This window comes from Mugil cephalus, chromosome 11 (assembly GCF_022458985.1).
Source record: "Mugil cephalus isolate CIBA_MC_2020 chromosome 11, CIBA_Mcephalus_1.1, whole genome shotgun sequence".
NCBI lineage: Eukaryota > Metazoa > Chordata > Actinopteri > Mugiliformes > Mugilidae > Mugil > Mugil cephalus.
Window position 1 is genome coordinate 8,136,987 of NC_061780.1, and position 24,650 is coordinate 8,161,636.

Here is a 24,650-nt window from a genome sequence, read left to right on the forward strand (position 1 = left end):
GGTTCAACATGCCATCAACATATCCGGCCTTAGGTTGCAGTGGAAAGCATGGGGTTTAAAGAACTGTTTTGTATTCCTGTCCTTGGTGCGAACATACATGGCCTCTCATGTCACATTATAGCCTTAGATCACTCAATCAATTAATCAACTCACCGGTGTCTTGACTACTGAGCAGTACAATGCAGTTATTAACCCCAATGAGGAAAATGGAAAGGCTTGCTTAAGGTGTCTTTTTGCTTCGGGCAGCAATAAGAGTTGTTTGGCAAGACATCAGAGACAAAAACATCCTGACTCATCTGTCAGATTCTTGTCCATCCATTAGTTTCCCCATCTATTAGGAGATGCTTTTTTAAGGTCGGAATAAAGATTGATGCTGAAGTCGGGGATTGTGAAATACATAATGCACTGGCATCACAATAAGAAAGAAAAGCAGATGCCAATTTAAGTAATGCAATATTTAACCTATTAACCTTTGTAGTAGCAATGTATGCCAATCAGTCAATTAGTCTACCGCTTTAAACCAGATTGACTGTTAGGTGACTTGTCAGTAGGTTTACTATTGACATACTTTTCCTCTAGCGCCACCAACAGATTTGACATTAGGTTTGCATCTGCTCGGTTTATGTTAGTGCTGTGAGCATGTCAGTATGGTTAACTAAGATTATTAATATGGTAAACATGCTGTACTTTGAACTTTTTGCATTAGTAACATTAGCACTGTGTGCACATTAGTGTGTGTGCAAGTCCATTACAGAAACTAATTTAGCTATTGGTAGTTTTGGTGTGTTTGGGGGAGAATCTAACCATCATTCATTCATTTCCAAAGCTTGCAAATCTGTAAACAACTTAAAGGGATCCCAGAGATGCATTTTGAAAAGCATCAAATTAGTTCCTAGCACTAACGTGATATTAAAATAGTATAACTGCCCTGCTGATCACTCACTGGAGGTCACAGTTTTTCCTGCTTTTCATTTATAGCTACAGCCGTTTTGTTCCACATTATAACACTGAGATATTATGATATTATAAAGATTAACTATCAGGCGATGTGTATGTTAAAACAGTTTCATGGATATTTAAGAAGCATATTGGCACAAATGAATATTTAATTTACTTTGCGATCATCAATATTTGATAAGAAATAATTTGGGACAGTTTCATGTAAAATATATAAATATAAATGATCAGTTATTTTTTCATCCATTTGTTAATCCACTCAGCGTGATATATCACAGAAATGTGCCGCTTGCCCACTTGACATGGATAAAATAAGCAAAGAGGAAGCACATAGAAAATCTATTAAGACTTTAATTTTCTTAACATTTTTAAATACATTTTGGACAGGGTTTGGTATCTTTTACATGAATAAGTTACATAATAAATTAAAGAAATCATGTTTTATCTTGGCTCACATTTTCAGAATAAGGCATTTATAGCAGCAAGTGGCCCAGTGAATCACAGTTACCTGAAACACTCAGCTGACATTTCAAAGCAAGATTAAAACAGAAGTATTAAACCTTGATTTAATCAAACCAGTGAGACTGTCTCACAGGTGCTACAGGAAACTCTGCATCAGTGTGGAAATTAAATAAAAAACTAGGGTAATACTGGTATCAGCCCTAAAGCAGAGGAAGTCACAGGAGGTAGCATCTTACTCTCCTGCCAATCAATTTTATTTTTTTTCTTTCCTTTTTTCCCTTTTTTTTTGCAGCAGGCAATGTTTATTGATCACCATGATTATCATGGCAATCCATTCGCATCTAGCTGCATTTTTCATAGTCTGTTTGTGGAAGCTATACAAGAATGGCTTCATAACAAGGCTGTAGTTTTGTGCTGAAGGTTTGCGGTTGCGCAGATAATCTAAGTGAGGCTGTCACTGGTTTCATCAGAACAAGCAACAAGCAGCGTCTCTGCGATGTCTGCACAGAAACAACATGGCGTGAGAATAGTATGATCCAAGATCTCAAGAACTCTCTTTTCTGTGCCCTTTATACAAATCATATTGCACTTGGTGTTCTACTTTTTTGTGCATTAGTGAGGAGGGAACAAACATTATTAAATAAAACAGTAGTACAGAAGGACTTTGAGTTAGTTATCAAATAATACAAATGTCCCAGTCATGAATGAGCCAATCGGACTTCCCAAAATGATTGATGGGACATGAGGCCAATTAAAGGCCGAGTATAATTTTATGCCGATAGAATCTTGTATCTGAATTATATGTATCTAACTCAGCAGAGGTTAATGGCAGCTAACCTCCGTCAGATTTTCTCATCACTCATCATGTTAAGTGGAGATGAAAATGGACATAACTCACGTTATGAACATACACTGAACGGGTATCAAACAAAGAGTGTAACCATTTCTGAATGACCAGTCAATCATGTAGAATGTAAAAGCAACATCACTGTCAGCATTACAAAAATGTGCTGGTATTGAGTCGGAAACTCACCTGGTCATGTGACAAGTCTCTCTAAACATATTATTTCGAGCTAATTCTACAGTGCATATTCATTTAATATCAATTACATTCTTTTATATTGAAATGTACAGCAGAGATTTAACAATGTCTAATAATACATGTGTGGAATTAATTTACACCAGGTGAACAGGTGTGGCTTTGGCGTTGGGTTATAAATTGCGCTAAATCTGGCTTTGCTAGTAGCAGGGTAAGCACCGAGCAGTGGGCCAGACGCTGTTGGGGGTTAATCAGGGAACAAAATGACCACCTGTCTTTGCAAAGTGATGAGGAAACTCTCACTCGGCTGATTGGTGCGTTTGTATGGGGACTATTTTTGGGGTGGTTGCCTGATTGCTCTCCTGGAGAAAGGCGACTTGAATAAGGTAATGTGGTTGTTCCGATGATTACACTGGGTAACTACTCTGGAGTTACTGCCTGCTGGCAGCGAGGCCACAATTAAATGTCTGCTCTAAAAAGTGGACACAGAAATCCAAAGCCTCTTTCCTGTGTCTTTCCCACATATCCTCTCACAGATCAATCATACTTCACGCAAATGGTTACACTTAACTGAAGCAGACAAATGACTACAAGTGCATTTTGGCGTTAACGCTGATAAATTTACAATGGAAGCATTTGTATGTTGCTGCATACAAACAAAAGCAGCCATGTGTGCACTGTCACTTATATGGCAATCAGACATACTGAAAACACACTCACTTAACACACACGCTCGCTCATTCGCACAAGCACAGATGCACACACACACTTTTTGTCTGTGGCTTCTGCCAGCTTTCACCCTCTGCATGCCGACTGTGTGTCTGGCACCGGGGTTAAGGTCTGGAGCCACACACAAGCTGTGTGCTCTGACTGGCTTTTACACACTGAATGGGCTTTATGAATGGCTGGGACTCAATGACTGAGTCAACACTAGGGGCCACACTCAACCCAATCCGACAACAGGTTTTGGAGATAAGTCAGAAACAACATTCTCCCAGCGCATCCAGGAACCATGTTTAAATTAATATGCCACCAGGTTTTTCTCTCGTTTAGGACAGCAAACATTGTGCTGTGGAGTGTGTCAATCCACAGATGTGTTGCTTGTTTGCCATTTCTGGCTGAGCCCAAGTGCTTTTAAACAGCACTCGGCTGTGTCTGGGTGTGTGTTGGGCTCTCGGTGTCCCACCAAAGCTACGTTTGATCACTGCAATGAACCTGGCTCTAGACAATGTGTGGAGCCAGTAAATCTGACAGCTTGCCAATGATGGATGGGTGGATGGATGGGTGGATGGATGGGTGGATGGATGGCCTCTATTCACAATCTTGAGCCCTCAGTGGGATGCATACAGTTGCTCCATTTGTGACCATTAACAAAAACAATGCTCATCTACTGCACATACAAAGAAGTTGCAAACAGAAATTTCTGCACTCCTTGCACGTCTTCACCACTGCTCTATCATTAGATCCAGCACTCGATTGACATTCAGATCTGAATCCAGACTGAAGTCTGACTCAACAAAGGGAGCGGTTGGTGGGGTAAGAGGGCGGAAGCCAGACGTTAGCGTTTCAAGCCAGTCGGCCGCCTCAAATGGCGTTGGAGCCCGTCGTTTCCGTGACTTCCCAGTGGATGGCAGAGGGGAGGTACAGATGAGCGGTGGTGGAGGCGCAGGGACAATCTGGCTGGGCTTTATTACAGCAGGAGATGGAGGGAGCTCCAGCAACAGAGAGGAGCAAAGAGGTGACGGCAGGAACCTGTCGTCCTTGTTTTGCTGCTGGGTAGTCTGCAGCTGATCGGTTTGAGGGGGAGAAGGAGAAGAGCCAGGAGCCGAGTGGCTTGGGGATTTATGATCAGAGACATTGACAGAGCCTGGAAGAGGCGCAGTAAAAATGATTAGACAGTGGAAAAAATATGAGTGCCATTTTATCTGAATGCTTTATTAACTGAGGAGAGACCCACCAACACATGTAATTGGCTCATCCAGAATGTCATCAATAGACTGCCGAGGGTCCATCTGTTGCCAAGAGAAAAGAAAAATATTTCATTCTCTCCGTGCAAAAGAAACTCTCAGTGATCTCGTGTTTATCTTCAGACTCTGACCTGTGCTTTCTGGATAGCCTCCTGTAGTTCTTCCTCCAAGCTGAGAACACCAGGTAATGCCTGAACAGGACTTGCTGTAATCTGTACTGGCAGCTCAAAGTCATGGCCAATCACATCACACGCCTGGCAGCAAAACACCTGATTAGAAAGCAGGGGTAAATTAGCTGACAGATGGTGATGAGAGTATGCTCTCCTCTTTGAGAAATGTTCCCAAAAGGCTCTGTTGTGTGTGATTCTGACAATAATTCTTTCTATACATTTTCCAAGATCTGTGTGTGCAGATCTGTAGAGTTACCTGTGTAAATAACACTTCCGTCTGCGAATCTGTTTCTGGCTTCCCTCTAGAGCATCCGGGATCCTGTTGCAGGAACGGATGGAGGGATCCGCCACCAGACTGGTTAATGATAGCAGCGGTAAACATGCATTAATGAGGGTAATTCTATAAGACAGCTATAAATTAAAAAAAAAAAATAAAGTCCTCCAAATCGTCTCAGGGGCAAAGATTCAAGCCTGCCTGTCCTCACCTCGTTGTGTGTGGAGCGGTCCCTGGGCCTGCTCCTTATCCTCTCCCTCATCTCCAGCTCCACACTCAGCTCCTGCTGCTGCTGCTGCTGCTGCTCAGTCTCAGACCTCCAGGGAGTCCCACATTGCAGGGGGGAGGAGGACGACATGGGTAGGCTGGGGCTCGGAGTTCCTGAGGCGGTGCTGGCAGGAGCCAAGAAGACAGTGGTGGTGGTGGTGGTAAGACCACACTGTTCACCTGCCAAACTGACTGATGCAGCATTTGTGAATCCATTTGGGACAGTGTTTAGAATTCCACTTGGAACTCTGTTTGGAGCGTCGCTGAGAATCCCATTAGGAACTCCCCTGTCCTGGATGTACAGCTGTTGGTTTGGGCTGCTGCTGGGTGAGTCGAGTCCAGAGCTGGAGCTTGAGCCAGGGCTCTGGCTTGGGGGCAGCGGAGGAGGGAGGGGCTCAAGGCTGTTACCCAGCTGAGAGAGGGGAGCCGGAGTGAGGGAAGTATGGGGAAGCTGGAACGGACGAAGCCGCTGCAACAGGGCAGGCTTGGTGCCGGAGACGGGGAGGCCGCGCTTACGCAGCTGCTGACGTAACTCTGACACCTGACGAAGGAAAGCAGTAGAGGTGGACAGGCAGTTTCCCTTAGTCATGAATCATTCTCAATGAAGATCTTTCAAAGCGACTATGAGTCTCTACGAGCCGTGAGATATTTTCTTACTGTTAAGTCAACCAGATTTGCAGGGAGAAGCTCGGGTTTGGATGCAGGGTTTGTGTCCATAGGGGTGTGGTTTGTTGTGGCGGGAACAGGTTGGAGATTCACTGGCATGGCTCCAGAAGACTTCACAAGATCCCTGTGTTCTCCGCTGACAGGATAGGACAGAAGTGTTACCAGCTGAGGACTCATTCCTTATTGATAAAGCAGAGATGTGCGTATTTGAATTACAAATTGTCAGCTCTGCATGCACACACGAACCTGGGTACAACAGTGAGCTGTTGTTGCTGTTGTTGCTGTTGTTGTTGTTGTTGTAGCTGTTGTTGCTGTTGTTGCTGCTGGTTCTGGAGGATTTGTAGTTGGAGGATGACGTGCTGCTGTTTCAGAAGTTGGGAATAGGCTGGGTCTAAAGACTGGGTAGAGGTAGGGCTCTTTTGTTTGGCTCCTCCCACTATAAATAAATACATTTTCTGATTAAAGTCAAATGCATCAATACCAGAAAACACATAACAACACATTAAAAAATATGGAATTATTAAGTTGGTTATACCTCCAGTTCCAGACCCTCCTCTCTGGTCCGGAGGAATGTACTGGTGATACTTGAGTTTCTTCATCTTGGGTTTGGTGTCCCGTGGTTTCCGCGGGCGGGGAAGATGGTTGAAGTTGAGGGAGGGGGTCAGGGATGAGGAGCAGGCGGGGCTGGGAGGCCGAGCTGTCTGTGAACACAGGTGACACCCACGCTTTCTTAAACTGAAGAATCCATCTTCAGGAAAATGCAAACAAGTTCAGTTGGCTTGGTTTTACCTTTGCTTTAATATCTCTCTTTAATATCTTCTCTTTAAAGAACAGCATGTACGGTATCGCAGTGGAAATGCCAAGTAATTTCACAGTGTTTGACAGCATTTGCCCCATGTCGAGGTTAAATGTGCACATGGTGATAATGTATAAATGCTTTACAAATCTCCAGATGGCGGCGTGTGCTGGTTCTGACATAAAACCAGGCTGCTGGTGTGTGAATGTGTTAACCTACAGGGCAAATACCAAGTTGGCCCACAAGTGCAAATTGACAGTAATGAATGCAGAGCAGCTTACAGCGGAGCACTGTGGTTGAAAAAACAAAAGAGTGACCATTGTGTTAGGTTAAAGACCTCTACAGCGCTCTTTTATCTCTTATACGTACTATGAATACCACCAAAGGAGACAAATACACACGCGCAGTGCACACTAACCAAATGCTTTTATTTTCTGGGTGAAAATGTCATGTTACCTATTAAATGTTCATTTTGAACGACTGACAACTGAAAGGGGAAGAGGATGAGCATGCTTTAACCTCGTGTTACCTTTGGCAGCAGGGGTGTGGCCTGAGAGTTCAGATACATCCCATTTGGTCTCCCGGTTGTTGCCATGGAGTTTGATTCACCGAGTGTTACACTCATAGGTTGTCTGATGCCCTCGGTTGCCAGGAGCAACGCCAAACCAGACTGAAGGCAAAATATCAGATTATCAGAGTTGACATATGAAGCTATTTATAAACTCATCAGTCAGTTAATATCTCCTCTAATATGTTTATCAGTTTACTAGTGGGAAGCAATTCATTAGACCTTTTGTTGCATTCGACATATACATTTTAACCTCTGCGTAATTTCCTCACCTGTGTAAGACTGGGATTTTGGTTGAGGGACGGCCCCGCAGCTGAGCAGTCACTCAGTAATTGGTCACCCGAGAGCCCTGGCAATGAGGAGAAGGCCGGTGATTGGTGAGCGCCATGCTGCTCAGGCGGTGAGGATGAGGAGGAGGAGGAGATGTCATCTTCGAAGACATCAGCAGGCAGAGGGAAGGAGACAGGACCTGAGGAAATGAAAAGTGAAGGGAGGTAAGGTCAAAAGAAGAGCAGAGGAGATCGGGACGGGAAATAAAAAAATAAATAAATAAATAAAAAAAATGTCCGTGTGTGTCGATGCATGCGGATGCGTGTTGACTCACGGTTCTCTAGGGGCAGTGTGTGTTCGTGCTCCGTGGGTCCAGGCGGACGCTGGATCCTCTCGGTGAGGTCCTGCGCCTGGCGAGCCTTCTTCTGCCTCTGGCCCCCACACGCCGCCGTCCTCTCTGCGGGTGAGGGAAAAGAGAGGGATGGTGCAGAGGAATGGAGAGATGAGGACAGATGGGAGACCAGCAGAGAGGGGGGGATGGGGGGGAGATGAGATGAGATTGGAGAAAGAGAAGCAACAGGATTCAGAACATATGTGATGTGAGCATGTACCAGAGTTTTGCCACGGGCGATCAGTCCCAATTCAAACCAGCAGAGGCATTAAAAAATAGTAAACACTCTTGTCCATAGGGAAATGTATTCCCTTTGATATGAACACACATTTTAAAATAGCAGGAAAAGACTATTATGAAATTTGACATTAAAAGAAATCCAACTACTATAATAAGAACCCTTTCGAAACAAGTGTAGAGTTCGAGAGCGTTCGGGGGAGCAGAGATGATAGAATGAGACGTCAGTAAAGTGGCAGAAAATGATGACTCTGATCCTTGGATTGGCGGGTTTATCATGTGCTGTCAATCATCAATATGTGTGCCGGCCGCTTATAACGCAGCATTACAGTGTGCAACAAGGTCACATTTCTATTTAACTGACAGCCGATGAAACAGAGAAGCCCTGAAAGATTTACACACTTCATTTCCTTGCACGACTACTGTGCAACGAGGAGTGGAGAGCAGACAGAGAGAATGACAGAGGAGAGGAAATTACTATGCACTATGCTGGGAGCATACAGGGTAAAGCAAGAAGGAGACGGCAACAGTACTGTTGGCATGGTATCACCTTGTGCAGTTTCGGTCTTGAGACCACCAGGGGGCAACTTCTGAGTGGCACCATCCTCGGTTAGACGCTGCATCAGGAAACGGCAGGTCAAACCAGCACCCAGAGGTAACAATGCAGTTAATGAAAATAATGAATAAAACGTCAGTGTCTGCGTAGCCTAATGGAATCACTAAAAATATATGTAAAGATTCTTTTTAAAAGGAGGGTCCTTCAGATTTCACAACAGCCCTTTTATGAAATTCTCTTTACAAACACAATCAGCACAACACACTCATGGAAATGTAAAAACATGGCACATGTAGCACATGTGTTGGATGCATCAAAATCAGAGTCTGAAATGAAGTGAAGGAATGTCAGTAATGAGAAACAGGATGCTACTCACCAGAGCTTCACTCTGGTCTTTCTCTGCTTTTGGAGCGGGACAGGTGGACTTCAGACCTGTGGACACCGAAAGAATGAGGGTATAGGATGAAATTGCAACATAACATTTAAAAAAAAAAAAAAAAATTGTCTTAATCCAAATATTGTAACACTTAGAGAGCATTAGCCTAGTTAGATCAGGTCAAACAACACGCAGACGCTTTCAAGTCATGCTTCCCAGTTACAGCACAGGACTGGGATTGTTTTTTCTATTTCTACAATGTGGAATTTTCTTTCTGTTTTTTTTTCCTGACACATTTTATGCACAAAAAAACACATAATGAAAAATTGACTGTTGAATGTCTGGGCATGTGCAGATATTTTACTTTATTAAAGACATAATGATAATGTTCAGTCATTACACGAACGTTATTAAGGCTGTTAGCATTTTTTAATAAAGCTGGAATTACTGAGCTAGATATACAACATAATACAGCAGAATTAACCGTTAACCATTTGCCATATTCGAGTGACATAGACTGCATGGCCTTAGGTTTTCAAAACACACCTGCAAAAGACAAAATTAAATCCAGCTATTTTGCTCTTTTACGAAAGTCAAAAGAAGAGAAAAGTAAACAATGGTCAATATAGTAGAATCCGCAAAAACACTGGGAAATCAATAAGTAATCATCGTTCTGTGTAAACAGGTGACTGGAAGATCATTAATATGAAAGGCAACCTGCAGTCATAGTGCAGATGGATCAATCACAATGTTAATGATACACATGGACTAACCTGAGTCTGCATTGATTTCACTCAGCCTTCGGTTTTGAATCCTCAACTGCAGAACTAGAAGACAAGAACAGACAATGAGATGTGTTAAAAAGGGGGGAAAGGGGGCTTACAATGAAGGAACTGTAGTCTAATTAAAAAAAAATAAAAAAAAAAACATCTGTAAAAACAAATCGGACTGACGTAGAGAGGTAAGTAATCCGAGACTCTCTGTTAAATGATATGGCCTCGAAACTCGTCTTACCCCATGACTTTGCAGTGCTTGTAGATTGTGTATCTCCTCTAATATCTGCACTCATGTACACACTGCACATATGTACATACACATTAACATCCAGGACACGCACGAACAGGTGAAGCTGGGTATAGGGCTGGGCCCATTACACCGAGTGATCTCCCCCCCCCCGCCCCCCTCATGATACATTTCAGCGAGTTTCGAGACCTGAGAGACCTGAAGGAGTGGGGTGTGTGTGTGTGTGTGTGTGTGGGGGGGGGGGGGGGGGGGGGGCTGCACAGGGGGTTTGAGGGCAGTAACTATTTATCTCTCAGTATGTCTATTTCTGTTGGTCCCTTCCCCCCATCAGCTGTCCCACTCTCTCCACAAGCCTCTCATGCATCCCCTCCTCCTAACGTCATACTCATTTGTGCCGCCGCAGTTTGTTCTTCCTGCTTTCCCGGACCTCTGAACGCTCAAAACAGGAGCCGAACAACTTCAAAAATCTGGATTTAAAGCAGATTCACACACTGTGATCTGTGCTCTTAGTCAGATAGAAGAGCGGTGTTTGTCAGCTTGGGTTCAGTCGTTTATTTTTATTCGCTGTCGGCCCAATGCAAATCACCACTTCCAATCACATTACTTAACATCAGTTACATAATAAGACTGCTCCTCGGGGTCAGTCACAAGGAATATGTGAGCAGCACTGTTGAGTAATTAGTCTCTTTCGCATTTCTTTCTTGTAAACTATCAAATGCCTTGAACCTTTTTAGGGTGAACAGCTCACAGCCGAAAGGCAATTCACGATAAGGGGTCAGCGGCAGACATTTATAGTAGCTTCAACGGGTCAGAGGGCAAAAATTCTGTGAAACATTAGTTTGATATTTGCATTTCGACCATATCTAAATATTGATCTCAGAATCTAATATATGCGTGCTTTGGAGACGCGGAGAATCGGCACAGCAGTTAGTGTCAAAGGTCAACAAATGCACGAAACTGTTGACAATTAAACGGAGAAAAGGAAGTTGAAACTGAGATATAAATGATACACTGCGTCATATGTTGGCACAGAAATATTCCCCTGGCTCCGCTATGTACACATAACATGATTTCAAACAGAGCAGCTGCCTAAAGAATCACGTTTTGCAGCAGGTGTTTGCACACCTAGGGACCGTCTCTGTGTCATTTTCTCGCCTTTCTATTTTACCAGCCGTTTATGACAGCTGCCTGGGAACTCAACAACAGCCGCTGCGGCTCGTAAGGAAGCTAGTAATGTATGCAGCCACGAGGACGCTGTTTCAGTGCTGCTTGTTGATCTCCTGAAAGTAGTTTCCACTTCCAAACCCACCACGGACAGTGGTATTTCAGTTTTCGGATTTTAGTTTTCAGTCTGAAGCTTCGCGCGACACAGTTAAAGTTTTCCAAAACAGGATGAGATCCTTCTAGCACGCTTTTTAGCTGTTACAGATCGCAAACATGATTCGGAGGCAGATACTCTCTAATAACTTTGGATGCTGGTGTCAGAGCTTTGCCAGTGTCATTTGTTTAAAACCCCTCAACACATACTGTACTCTCTCCTCCAGCTTCTCCCTGTGAGCGACGCGGCGCTTAACGAACTCAGTGTTTCCCACCATAGTTAGGACATAGATGCTTATTACGGGGACGGGACTCTTTGCCAGTTAACCAACATTAGAATCAAAATCTGAAGACGGTTGTGGAGGTTGTTTGCTCGTGCTGCCAGGCCACACTGAGTCACATCTGATCTAATCACACAAGGATAAGGCCGCTCAATTTAGCTTTTTTAACTTTGTTGGTTGTTGTTTAAGTGTCGCGCAGTTACGTGCAGACATCTCTGTTTTTTTCCCCCTCGGGGTCAGCCGTCATCACAGCCACACAGGACATCTGTGTCCGTAGGCAGCGGTCTTTAAATCCATCCGACGTGATCAATACCTTCGCTGAGTAGCCTATAACCTTCACGAACACCTCTACGTATTGATGCCAACGTAGCCAATCGTGCCTGACACGTAAAGCTGTTGTTGCGTCATCCTCTCCCCTAATTGACACGAGCACGGCGCCGCCAGGGCCCTCACCTGAGCGGAACTTGTTCCGGATGAGGAGTGACCTCTCGGAGGCCAGCAGCGTCATGGTGGAGGGCAAGATGTTTGGAGGATGCGAGGGCGTGGAGCAGAGAGAAAGAGGAGATTCCTGACGTTGCTCTGCCAGGAGGAATGGACCCCTCTCTGTCTGTCTCTCACGGCTGGGAGTACAGCGAAGGGCAGAGGAAGGGGAGGAGAGAGAGAGACAGATGCTTGTTAACCCACTGATAGACACAAACTGATATTGATAGAGGCACACAAAGCCCGGTGGAGGTAGACTGAGCGGGAAATAGAGACACAGAGCTCCTCAGACCTACAGGCAGACTGAAGTCTACGGCGAGCCGCTCTGGCAACAGCAGGCCTCCCCACAGACGGCCTGTCACAATCACACAGAGAGTCACAGAGGCCCACCCACAGAGACAGAGCTAACAACACAGACAATTAAACAGACGAGGAGGCTTTAGAGAGACGGGGCAAGGAGCCGGGAGAAGAAGCAAGGTGAGGAGCTCGCACAAGCGACTGGGAACCCCAGCGGAGTTTCAGACGTTAGCGCTGGAGGACGCTGATTGTGATGGACAAACGTGAACTTGTAACACCACCGCAACCACACAACTCCACAGCAGGACCAAAAGTGAGTCGTGCGCCAAGCTAAGAGGAGCCGACTCTCAAATAGAGAGAGCTGGAAATCTACATAAGCTGCGTTATTGCTCACACACACAATCTATTAACAATATTGATCCAAACGGGCCGGCCACAAAACACCCAAAGGAAGCCTGTTTGAAGGGAGCGTGCAAACACACACAAACAAAACCACTCACACGTGCTTCGGAATGGCTGAGGTTATGCATACTAAATCACCACAGTTGTTCTTCCTATTCCCAGTCCGATAAAAGCGCAGACTTCATTTATTTACAACATAAAGAGTTCAAAAAGAAGACCCTCACTCCGTAGTGCAATCTAATAACAAGCAATTGATTGAGATTTCATGTCTGGTACAGGCATTGTTTCACAGTAGGGCACAGAGGCTCAAGCAGGCACTGAAATCACTGAGAAGAAGAAAAGCAAGAGAATGAAAGAGAATACTTACAGGAAAAAAGAGAATTGAGTCCCTCGGGGGAAATTGGAGTGGATTTAAGATTAAATTGAGAGAGGTGCAGGATGGAGGAAGAGAGGGAAAGAGAGAACTTCGTAGTGCGTTTAATGACGAATTCTTTCTTTCATGTTCTTTTCATATCCTTTTTTTTTCTTTTGCCCCTTTTCCACACTTCACCGTTTTTCCTAAAGGTGAAATGCAAGACGGAAAAGGATCTGTGGTTCCTTCGTTCCTCTTACGATAGAAACTCACCCTCTCTACCTCTGCCTCACTCTCTCTGCCCCTCTCTCCGTCCGCCCCAAAGCATCCTGGATCCTTGGTGCCAACTGCAAGCGACTGTCAAACTTCACCCCCCCCCCCCCCCCATGGCCTCTCCTTCCTCCCCCTCTCCCCTCCCTCATAGCCATTCACCCTCTTTGACATCTGCTGACTGACGGATTCAGGAACAGCTTCAAAGACAATACGTGTTTTGTGTTTGTTTGCACATGACTTTGACAGAAGTGAAACCCCTGACGACGTCAGCACAACCCCTTAACGTTGGGAGCCGAACTGGCAGCTAATGTGATGGATGGAAAAGTGAAAGCGGGATAAAGAGACAGTTTATTACAAAGCAGCGAAAAGCCTGGGAGTGTTTTGGACTCACATCAAATCATGTACAGCAGCAGGACTGCAGGCTCATATGCTCCTGTCAAGATACCTTTGGGTCACCCTCTTAAAGTGATTTAGCAGTGTGTGTGTGTGTGTGCGTGTTTGTGTGTGTGTGTGCGCGTATGTGTGCGTGCGCGTGTGTAACAGAGAGTCACAGGTCAGTAAGTCAGTGTCAGTCAGCATATACTTTAGCACGATTCAGCACCGGCACCGAGCGAAATCACCCGACTTTCACCTCACTGTACAAGCTCAGTGGCAGCATGGGTGAACATGTAGGCGCGTGTTTGCCAATAAATGCATGCTCCCTACACGTGTATACCTATATATACACGTGTGTGTGTGTGTGTGTGTGTGTGTGTGTGTGTGTGTGTGTGTGTGTGTGTGTGTGTGCGCGTGCGCGTGTGTGTGTGGATGGGGGCAATGGGCTGCGGAGGGCGGAAAAGTGGGGGAAGTGAGTTTGTAGCCGGAGCACCTGTTCCGTCCGTTTGACAGACAGGCCGGTGTGTGCTGGTTCAGCAGGTCATGGAGAAGAAGGGAGACGGAGAGAAGGGAGGTAGAGGGAGGGACGGGGGAGGCGAGGGGGAGGCAGACGAGACAGGAAGGGCAGGCGCAACGCTGGGGGAAGTCTCAGCGGCATGTACAGGAAGAGGGATGGTAGGGGAAAAAACAAAAAAACAAAAAAACGCCGGTTGCTGCTATTTTATCTGACCTGGAGGGAAAGTGTCTGACGTGGATAAACACTAATCAGAGCTCAGGCAGAGGGGCATGGACCAGTAGCACTCACCACGGACCAATGAATGAATGGGAACTTTAATTTAATAGGCGGCTACAGGCCGGCCACTCTTTTCGGTGCCATTTGCACACGGCGTCTGTGTTTGTCATCATTATAAAATCTCACCTTTGACAGCTTTTCCTCTCGTGCCCTGCGAATGCCTCTTGCACACATCACACTCACATATATAGAAGCACCCACTGCACCGACAGCGCGGCACATTATTGTAGGAAAGGTGATGTAATTGCTTTTTCCTCTGGTTCCCCACAACAGCTACACCCTCTCCTCTGCAGCCGGGACTCCCTTTCTGATTAACACCTGTTACCCTCTTTCTTTGGCTCCCTCCCTCCCCCCCCTCCTCATGCCCTTCCTCTCTCACACAGCCCTCACACACAGATTGCATAGTGTTAATCCTGTGTCTGGTGAGCGGGCTGGCTTGCACACTGTTAACCTTACCCTTTTGAAATATCATATTTCTCTGGGCTTATTCATTTGTACATATAGCAATTGAGGTAAAAAAAAAAAAAAAGCCCCCATATCCATCATGTAGCCAGTAAAACAGATATGCCACACAATGACGAGTCGATGATATGTGTGTCAGAACTGTCTCCTCTCTCTGGTCTGTCTTCAGACTTTGAATGTAAATCCAGCTCTCCAATGGCTCGCTGTCTTCTGCCTTTCACCCTGATCTAAGTATCCCTCCACCATTTGAGGGAACTGAGAGACAGCACAGAATGAGAGAATGAGCCGAGCACATCCTACAGCACATCCTAAGTGTAATTGCGCCCTCACATGGTCGAACTGCGCAATGGCAGCCGAGAATATTAGACCCCATCAAAAAAAAATTTTTTTAAAAAAAGCATTCATGGTTAGTTTAGCTTTACATCATTTTGTCTCTCAGTGGCAACATTGGGACACCTGGGATGTAACACAGCGGACGCACGACAAACATATCAAAGTGCCAAACACATCAAAGAGAATGAAAAGCTGAAACATACCAGTATAACACACTTCATTACATCTGCCGCCCTCTCTCTGGTCGTCCATCACTGGATCCATTCTCATCCTCTCTCCCCTCCTCCTCTACCTTTATCACTTCAATCACTTGGCGATGTGCCTTGTGCCACTCAGAAGGCCCTGCTGCCCGTTCCACTTCACGCAGCACAAACACAACACACACACACACAGGCAAATTTCAAACACACACTCCACAGATTTCTGTCTTCCCTCTGTCCGTCATCCATCTGTCCGTCAGTCGCAGCACTTTGAAGCTCTGTGCAATCTGGATCATTACCAAGCAGCACACGCACGCATAGAGACGCATACATACTGTACAACACACACACACACACACATCTCCAGCTGGACTGCTGATCTCACACACTCAGCCAGTTGAATATTCATTATCACCATGCGCCGAGAACCTTGTAGGCTCAGCAGTGCAACAGCCCAGTGGTGTCAATTAGGGGACCATGAATCTGTTTTGTGTCAGTTTGTTCTTTTTCTTCCCAACAGAAGAGCACTGATTTAATGGCTGAACCCTCAGAGTGACCTTAACTATATGTACGCAGCACTTCAATGGGTCTTTACAGCACTGAAGGTTAGGAGCCACTGGTAATTGGGGAACTATCTTTTGTGGGAATGATGTGGATTGGGATCATATTACTCGTGAATTTATAATTCAAACTTACAGTATATATACAGTATATAGTTGAAAGTGTGAGCAGGAAAGTATTTGCGTTAAATTAAAAGTAATGGTTACATTGCCATAAAAGGTATTATGATAAGTGTGTACACATAACACTATGACCACTGACAGGGGAAGTAAATAACACTGACTGTCTTGTGACAAAACCACTGTTTTGGACCTAAACAATATTATGTCATGATGTTATGCCAGATCATACAGTGTAAGTGGTTTGAACAGATTTTCAAATAAAAGGGGAATAAAGAAAAAAATAAAAAGCTGTGATAGAATCTTCGTAAATGTGAAAAGGCAGTAATGTACAGCAGTTAGCCAGTGTATAGTGTATACAGCACCTCACTTACCCATTAACCATATTGTATATATATACTGTATTTTGGACTCTTGTTATCTTTTACTCACATTCATAACTGTTTATATTTGAGGTTGCGTTAAGGCCAAAGAGACACAGTTCATCTGGGGTGACGACAGTGTTGACGGAGCTCGGCGAGGACAAGCGTATGGCCAGCGTGACCGTAAGGCAGGGTTACTCAGGGACCTGCAGCTTTTATGACTCAACGGCAGGTTTGTATCACGTCTGCAATCACTCCTCCCGTCTATATCGGAGCGGAAGACAATCATTCTCAACGATCTCGAGAGCTCCCTTAGCAGTATGAGGTCGTTGGTATTTGCACTGTTCACCCTCTCTCACACAGGTGTGTTAGCAACACACGGAGGTCATTTTGTACGTCTGTTTTGTCATTCCCTGACTGATGACTGCTGATTTACATTTCACCTGAACTTTAGAATCAATTGTTACAGACGACTGAGGTTCCGGATTTTCATCTTTTAAAATGAAGTCACATTTATAAGAAGTCCTATTACAGAAAACATGAATAAGTAGAACAACGACCGTGACCAATAATTCTTACTTGAAGTACACAGCATATGAGCATGTGAGTACTCTTTTAAAGGCAGACATTGAATAAGTGGCTGTCTGGCCGTTAAGGCCAATGCAAAATTAATGTGTGTTCGACTGCTATTTATCATTTGTCTCAGTCTTTAGCAGCCCAAGTGTATTTTTGAAGCCTTCAGTGAGCTAAAGGTCAAATACATACAGTTAAAGGTAAAGTATGAATTATTGAACTGAACATCTGCTTGTACAGTTTCGCCAGAGCAAATGCTCAAAGAACCCGGCCATCTCTAATCAGCACTCCATTCTCCTCTCCTTCCACTGACCCTCTGTAAAAGTGAGTTTGCCAAAACTAAAGCACAATGGAGCTCAGTGCAGGCCTAAGAGCAGGCCAAAGATTCTCTATCCGCACAATGTCCAGGGTAGAAATAAGAAATGGGACAGCCATGAGGACCCAGTCAGGTCATTTAACCGATACAGTATTTAATAACTTATCTCGAGCTTAGCTCTGTTAGGCTCCATGGCTTAAATGGAGCAGAAAATTGAGAGAGTGCAAAAAAACTGAGGACTGCCTTACAAACTCAATTACTTCCTGGAGGCAGTCCAAATGGTCAGCTTGCACACCCAAGCAGATATGAGTGTCTTAATATTCTTTTATCACACAGATCCACGTGAATCATCAGCAAAATAGAGGCGAGATAAGGACCCTAGCCATGGTGCTCATTAAGGAAGGTTACATACGATTAAAACCTTTTATGATAAAGTCACATTAAATAAACACTTGAATAAAAGCTTCATGAAAAAAAAAACTAATTAAATGGAAGAAAATCAAATTAGAAAACGGGTCAAAAACTGAATTATAGTTGTGAAAATTTAATTCCAATAAGTTAAAATAATTCACAAAAACTAAATATAGTGTTCGTGTTAGAATAACATTTGGTCAAACTCTTACACAATATGAATTAAATACACAAAATGAACAGTGGCAACCAAATAAAAAGGAAGCATTTTCATTCACAATGTCAAAAAAAAAAAAAGAATCTCGAGTTCAAACAAAATAAGCGCAAATGACTCACAGTGTCTCTGACGGTAAGAAAGATTATATCTTTCATGTTAGATAGTGCAGAAGTGCAGCTCTTACAAACAGTACTTGTATATATATACCAGAGCAGGGACTTATTAAGAATAGATACGCTATCATTCTTTTCTGAGCACTTTAGTTTTAACATGGATTGCATGTGAACGCAACTTCACAGGGACATGTTAGCCGTCTAATTTTGGACTCACATAAAAAACACTATTTCAAGCATGGGCTTTCCTTTTTTATATATTTTATATATATCACAGGAAAGCTAAATAAAAAAAAGTCATGACTGACAGCTGTGTTTTTTTGGCCCATTAAATGGAATGGGAAAAATGTACATTCGTATAAATAAATTACCATTAAAACACAAATAAATATTGCAAGTGCTCCCTTCTTTGAATGTCAATTTATAAAGAGAGATGTTTGGAGTCTAACCAAAGTTAGATATGATTAGTCTGCCAACAGTTCTCCCCTAACCCTTTCCTTTGGACCGTCAAGTTTCCGTTTCAGACTCTGAGTTATCCAGATTGGAGACAGTGGAGCTGTACCATTCGGCGCTCTCTTCTTCCTCCTGCACTCCAGAGCCGCCGCCGCCTCCTCCTCCTCCTCCGTCCCCCCGGCTGCCTCCTCTGTCCCTTTTCTCGTTCAGCATTTCCATGGCCACTTGGTGGTAAGGGTGTTTGCGTTTGGTGTGTCGCCGTAGTGTGTTGCGCTCGGCAAAGCGCGTGTGGCAAAGTTGGCACTGGTAGGGTTTCTCTCCGGTGTGCACCCGTTGGTGGCGCTGGAGTTCGCCCGCCTCCCTGAAGCGCTTGGCACAGATGGGGCACACAAAGTTCCTCTGGCCTGTGTGGATGTGCTTGTGTCTCTGTTGAATGAAATGATAAACATTTTAATATGAGACTGGCTTTCTAGCTATCTTTATCTCCATGGAGATCGGTCGCATCTTTCAGCTCATTGTTTGGGTTTATGATCCGCACGGTGTGATAAAGTTATTTTCAGTCTCACCAGGTGTTTTATTGTAGCAATAAAGCACTTAAAACCACTCGGTACCACCTGCCCAACACCAACGAGAGTGAACATGTAACTTGTTCATCACAAAGCCAGAAAACCTATTCCACATGGGCAACAACTTCACCATTATATCTAAAAATAAAATTATAATGCAGGAGCTGAAACAATTAAAACACAAATTTAAAGTAGGTTAGAAAGTGATAAAGAAAGATGTATGTACTGTATATAAACTGGTCAGCCATAACATTGTGACCACTGACAGGAGAAATAAATATCATTGAGCATCTTGTGACAATAATGTTCTGCTGGGAGACCTCTGGAGCTGTGATACGTGTGGATGTGACATGTGCAGCAGTCATCTCCAGCAGGATGCAGCCTGATGCAGACACACACAGTTTAGGAACAACTTAAAAAAACGCACAAGGTGTTGACCTGGCCTCCAAATTCACTAGATCCCAAACTGATCAAGTATCTGTGGGATGATCCACAGAGACCCCTCCCCTCAACCCATAGGCCCCAAGAGACCCCGCAGGTACCAGATCTACTCAGGTTACCAGCTCGGCTCGGGGACCATCTGGTGCCTCCTGATGATGTTACACAGTCGTTAAGGATGGTGACATTGCATTTTATAATTGGTTGGACAACAGGAAGGTTGGTGGGTTGGAAGGTTAGCAGTTTTAGCTGTTAGCGGTTGTTTTCGATGCACAGCAACTTAGCAGTTTTGTTTAGTCCTTTTATTCTTTAGATGAATTAATAAACGCTGTATTATTTTTTAATATTTTTAAGGATAATATTTCTTTTCCGCACCCTCTATGAATGAATGGATTGAACTCCAACTGTTGTGTCATTTTTTCTTAACAAAGTGCTGTCATTGTATTTTTTTGTGAAAAACATAAATTATATCGTGTTGTCTAACCACGAACCCAGACTCGAATGGAGCCGAACGTAGCCCAACATATAGTTGACATCATCTAGAATCGCCGGACTGGTACCTGTTGTGGACATATGAGGTTGGTGGAAATGACACAGAAGACTCAGACGACCTGTATTGAAATAAGGTTTACTGAACAGGAGAAATGGTAACAGCTGTTCATGCATTCGGAGCCAGAATCATTCTGACCAGTCACTCGTGCCAAGAGGAATTTGAGATGTGAAATTAGGTGGGAGGTCAACCACTGGCTGCCACCAACTGTGGTGGCAATCAGTCTATCCAGCTAACCTTGTAGACCATATTTTGTCTATGAAAGGAACACAAACAAGACTAGGTCAAAGAGATCTGTTTAACATAATATAATAATGAAATTTTTCCTTCATGGTACCTACACCCCCCTCAACAACATTCAGTTACCAGACACCACAGGACACCCTCAGAAAACCCATGTCTATTCTCTGATGAGTCACGATTGTTTTGGAGGCACAAAGGAGACCTACACAATATTAGAAAGATGGTCATAATGTTGTGGCTGATTGGTGTACATTTCAGATTAATTTTATCCTGAATTAAATAACTTAAAACCAATCAATTGAAGTACGTCCATTTGAACTCCGAGAAGTAGTTTTTGAACACTTTCTTAATCAATTAACAATTAATCACAATTAATACTGACAAATAAGTCAATAATGAAGTTGCACTTCTACTGTGGAAAAAGTCTTTAAATGTTACTGCATTCATTACTTTGTAGCATATCTTTAGCATATCTTTCATCTTCTGTTACTGCCAGGGATTATGTGGCTAGAATTAGCTTGCACTGACCTGCAGATGGCTGGAGCGTTTGAAGGCCTTTCCACACTGCTGGCAAACATGAGGCTTCTTCTGCGAATGGGTGATGGCATGGCGCTCAAGGTCAGAGAGGTAAAAGAAGACCCGCGGGCACAGCTGGCAGTAGAGCACCCGTCGGGCACCCAAATTGTTGGGTGACCCCACTGGAGAGAGAGGGTCGAGGGGGTCAAGAGAGTCAAGCTTACCAGAGGGGAAGATGGGTCCAATCGGAGGGGAGGGAGGAGCAGCTGCGTTTGAGAAGTAAAGATGGTCATCCAGAGGTAAATGTTCTGAGTGAGGGTCAGAGGTGTCAAATTTCAAGTCCGACGCTGGTGATTGTGCATCTGCTTCTGAGGTGGGCTGAGCTGAGGGGTCATAGGTCAAACCAGCTGACTGTGGCTGAGGAGAGGACGCGGTTAAACTTGATGGCTTGTTTTCGTTTGAGACTTCTTCGGCAGATATGGCTTCACTTCCGTGATTTGATTCTGAGTAGCTGATCTGAGTCTGGATGGGGAGGGGGGTTGTGTCGCTGTGGTCATCCTGCAGAGCCAGAGTGGACGATGGGACGGCGAGAGAGGTGATCATGGAACCGGTGTTTACAGTATTCATGCCTGACAGGATGACTGGGGCGTTATTGGGGCTCAGTCTGATGACAGGGTGAGACAGCGTGGGCAGAGGTGACCCCAGCGTGCTGATCTGACCGGTGGACAAAGGAATAGAGACTGGAGCTGAGGTCGCTGTAATCTGGGACAACTGACCAGTGGATGGGTCGAGGACCGCGATGGGAGTGGAGGTAGAAGTGGAGTCACCAGAGGAAGAAGGTACAGAAGAGAGGAGAAGAAACACGGGAGTGGAAGCACCGGGTGACGTCTGAGTAACTGAAAGAGGAAGTCCAACTGGGGCTGAGGAAAGCTGAGAGCAGGAAGGAGAGGATGACAGGAGGATAATAGGAGCATTGGTTGAAGGGTTTGTGAGCACTGGAATGGGCTGAGTGGCTGCTGATATCCCAGAGGCAGGAAACAAACCAGCATTAGCCTCCTGAACACTCTGCTCTGCCGCCACTGAAGGATCCGAGTTTGTAATCAAACTTGTGAAGACCTCTGGGGCAGTTTTTTGATCCAGTGATGATGAGTCATTGGCAGAGGCTGGTGAAGGGTAAAAATCATCAGAAGGTGCATTTAGTGCATTATCTAAACTTTGGCTGAGGCTAGGGCCTGCTAACACGGTCGAATGAGATGACTCCTTCCCTTCTGCCAGTGCTGAATGAACCGTCTCTGGCTGAGGATCCTCCGATGTGGAAGCACTGACCTGCGGCACTTTGAGTCCATCTTGACTGAGAGTGTATGGGATTCCCTGGTCGTCAATGAGAAGAAGGTTTTCAGTGTCACAGTCTATTGAAGAGAGAGAAGTAAGGACGGAGGTAGAAAAGAAAGAAGGAGACAGCAGAGAGTCTTCTAGAGTGTCTGTGCCGTCCAGACGCCGCCCAGAGCCATCAACTCCATCATCATCCTCTTCTACAATGTCTCTGTCTCCTTCTCCCTCATATTCATCTACCTCCATGATTAACGAGCTCTCGTAGCCAGAATCATCCAGAAAACGTCCATGCCTCTTCTCTCGGCTTTCTCTTTTCTTGGGCAAACTCAGGTCCAGCGGTTCTGTCTGCTCCTCCATTCCCACATTAAAGTCTAATTCTTGTAAAACGACTTTCCGGTCTGTCTCTTTGCTCAGTATTCTACCTGTTTTACTGCTGGATATGAAAGGTGTTTCTGACCCATCAATATGGACAATCTTAACGTCCAGAACGTCTCTCTCTTTGACCATATCATCTCTCCCCGCCTCTGTCTCCTGGAATGATTCTGCTTTTGTTTTTTCTTCATCTTCTTCGTCAGTCCTTTGATACATAACTTCCACAATCTCGCCTTCCTCCTTAACAGCTGATATATGGATTTTACTTTTATTTTTTTCTGTGATCACTTCTCCAGATGAGACCAAAACAGGTCCCCTGAAGTGAGAGCAAGCAAAGTCTTTGGTCCGGCTGATGGCGGAGGTTGTGATTGGCCTCTTGCACCGAGGGGGCACGACAATTTTGATTCTTATTGGTTGGCTGCGCAGAACAGGCACTCCAGTCTTCACTGTAATTGGCTGCCTGAACCCACCAATCTTGCTTGTTTCCTGAGAGGCTGGCTCAGAAGTCCCGCCCACCTCTGGCTTTTTCCCATTGATTGAAAGAGCATCTTGTCTGATGGTCACTGCTGCTTTGACAGGGCACGGCAAGAGGTTACCTGGTACAGTACTGGGTGAGGTTTCGTCCAAATAATTCTCTGTCAATGGCCCTGATCCCTCTCCACACTGGCTGCCATTTTGGACATCCGGGCTGCCACTGGTCAGGACTGAAGCCAACTGAGAATCCATTTTGGGGCATACCTATCTATATTTCTACTAAAAGAGGATGAAAAAAAAAATAGATTAGAAGCTCAGGGTAGCAAAATGAGAATAAAAATAATAAAATGTAAATCCCCTTCCTGTTTATTTTTGGTAGCAGAGAATGAGAATTAAATGAGAATGCTGGGTAGATTGCTAAAACTAAATGTGTGGCGGTTTGTGGGGTCAAGTTTAGTCAGAAAACCAATAATCATCTCTGATCTTGTGATACTACAAGCAGCACATTAAACAGACTAGGTACCCTGATTCCTCGGGCCGAGAGGATGAGCGACTCACGTGAATCCCATCTTCATCACCCGACGGTCCTGACAATTTTTGCTGATTATTTCGCATGATCATAAATGAATACATCTGAATTTATAATAATAACTGAGAGGTCGAGCAGAGTCGCCGATCATACACACACACACACACAAAAAAAAAACGCACCGGAGTACAGAGGGGTCCGAATGATGCGAGCGAAATAGCATCTCCCATCTTACACTTCTGCCATCCACATGCAACACAAGTAATGCAATCTTTCTTTTAAATTCGCGTCGGAACATTATTTACATCCCGTTTGGCTCCCGCAAGAATTTTGCGGCTCTAAATATTTTCTGGGAATAAGCCGTGGTGAACTGTCCGTGGAGGACGCCATTACGCACAGTCCTAGGTTCGAAATGCCAATATTATTATGGTGCGTGTGCGCCTTGACAGTTCTCGGACCTGGGACAACGCCACCACTAACGCGTCCGACGCAGCGGATAAATGTGCATTTACACACAGTCGCGGTGAGGAGCGGATCCTTCCCTTAACACCGGAGCTTCCTCGGACCTACAGCCAGCCATTTTAGAGCCGAGGGTCCGAGACACCGAGAGCGCAGCTTCAGGACAAACTTTCCCCGGCGCGCTGTCATTTATCCCAGCCCTGCTGTCAGAGCCGGCGTAAGACGCAGCGGACACGCTTTCGATACATTTAAAACTGTATTTTAAACTATACTCCACCCATACGCTCGCTGCATAGGGACTGGCTTACCCGAGCTGTGGATATTTCCGGAGGACCAAATATGACTGTGCAGTGTAAAAGGGTGATGCTGCGAATGCTGAGGGAGGGAGGGGTCAAGGGGAGTTGCTATGGTGTCGCAGCCTACCGGGTCCGACCAGTAGCCATGTTCAGCCTATGAGTACTG

General features: G+C 44.8%; 2 protein-coding genes across 6 annotated transcripts; both read right to left on the reverse strand.

The window, feature by feature from the left end:
• Positions 1–1,290: 1,290 nt before the first annotated feature.
• si:dkeyp-69b9.3 (myocardin) lies at positions 1,291–13,484 on the reverse strand. 2 transcript variants are annotated; one of them, XM_047599652.1, is made up of 16 exons: positions 13,164–13,484; positions 12,071–12,237; positions 9,770–9,823; positions 8,997–9,052; positions 8,615–8,681; positions 7,771–7,893; positions 7,439–7,635; positions 7,128–7,268; positions 6,338–6,503; positions 6,049–6,238; positions 5,794–5,938; positions 5,081–5,677; positions 4,852–4,950; positions 4,557–4,694; positions 4,416–4,470; positions 1,291–4,325 (listed from the first exon to the last, which is right to left on the reverse strand). In XM_047599652.1, exons 2-16 carry the CDS (start codon positions 12,123–12,125, stop codon positions 3,901–3,903), a joined length of 2,508 nt encoding a protein of 835 aa, XP_047455608.1. In that variant the 5' UTR covers positions 12,126–12,237; positions 13,164–13,484; the 3' UTR covers positions 1,291–3,900. The 2 variants fall into 2 exon arrangements, with proteins under 2 accessions (XP_047455608.1, XP_047455609.1); XM_047599653.1 differs by lacking the exon at positions 13,164–13,484 and adding an exon at positions 12,394–12,452.
• Positions 13,485–18,043: 4,559 nt separating this feature from the next.
• On the reverse strand, positions 18,044–24,535 carry LOC125015771 (zinc finger protein 236). 4 transcript variants are annotated; one of them, XM_047597722.1, is made up of 3 exons: positions 24,497–24,535; positions 21,035–23,479; positions 18,044–19,135 (listed from the first exon to the last, which is right to left on the reverse strand). In XM_047597722.1, exons 2-3 carry the CDS (start codon positions 23,450–23,452, stop codon positions 18,764–18,766), a joined length of 2,790 nt encoding a protein of 929 aa, XP_047453678.1. In that variant the 5' UTR covers positions 23,453–23,479; positions 24,497–24,535; the 3' UTR covers positions 18,044–18,763. The 4 variants fall into 4 exon arrangements, with proteins under 4 accessions (XP_047453678.1, XP_047453679.1, XP_047453677.1 ...); XM_047597723.1 differs by lacking the exon at positions 24,497–24,535 and adding an exon at positions 23,912–24,459; XM_047597721.1 differs by lacking the exon at positions 24,497–24,535 and adding an exon at positions 23,759–24,459.
• Positions 24,536–24,650: the final 115 nt, after the last annotated feature.

What these genes read in the sequence shown, in the direction of transcription:
- si:dkeyp-69b9.3 (XM_047599652.1), bottom strand. Translation starts at nt 12,125, where the DNA reads ATGACGCTGCTGGCCTCCGAGAGGTCACTCCTCATCCGGAACAAGTTC. An exon ending in CAAATCTGGTTGACTTAACA is followed by an intron (nt 5,678 to 5,793) that starts GTAAGAAAATAT and finishes TTCCTTCGTCAG; the next exon opens with GTGTCAGAGTTACGTCAGCA. An exon ending in CGGAAGTGTTATTTACACAG is followed by an intron (nt 4,695 to 4,851) that starts GTAACTCTACAG and finishes CTTTCTAATCAG; the next exon opens with GTGTTTTGCTGCCAGGCGTG.
- LOC125015771 (XM_047597722.1), bottom strand. Translation starts at nt 23,452, where the DNA reads ATGGATTCTCAGTTGGCTTCAGTCCTGACCAGTGGCAGCCCGGATGTC. An exon ending in AACGCTCCAGCCATCTGCAG is followed by an intron (nt 19,136 to 21,034) that starts GTCAGTGCAAGC and finishes TTCATTCAACAG; the next exon opens with AGACACAAGCACATCCACAC.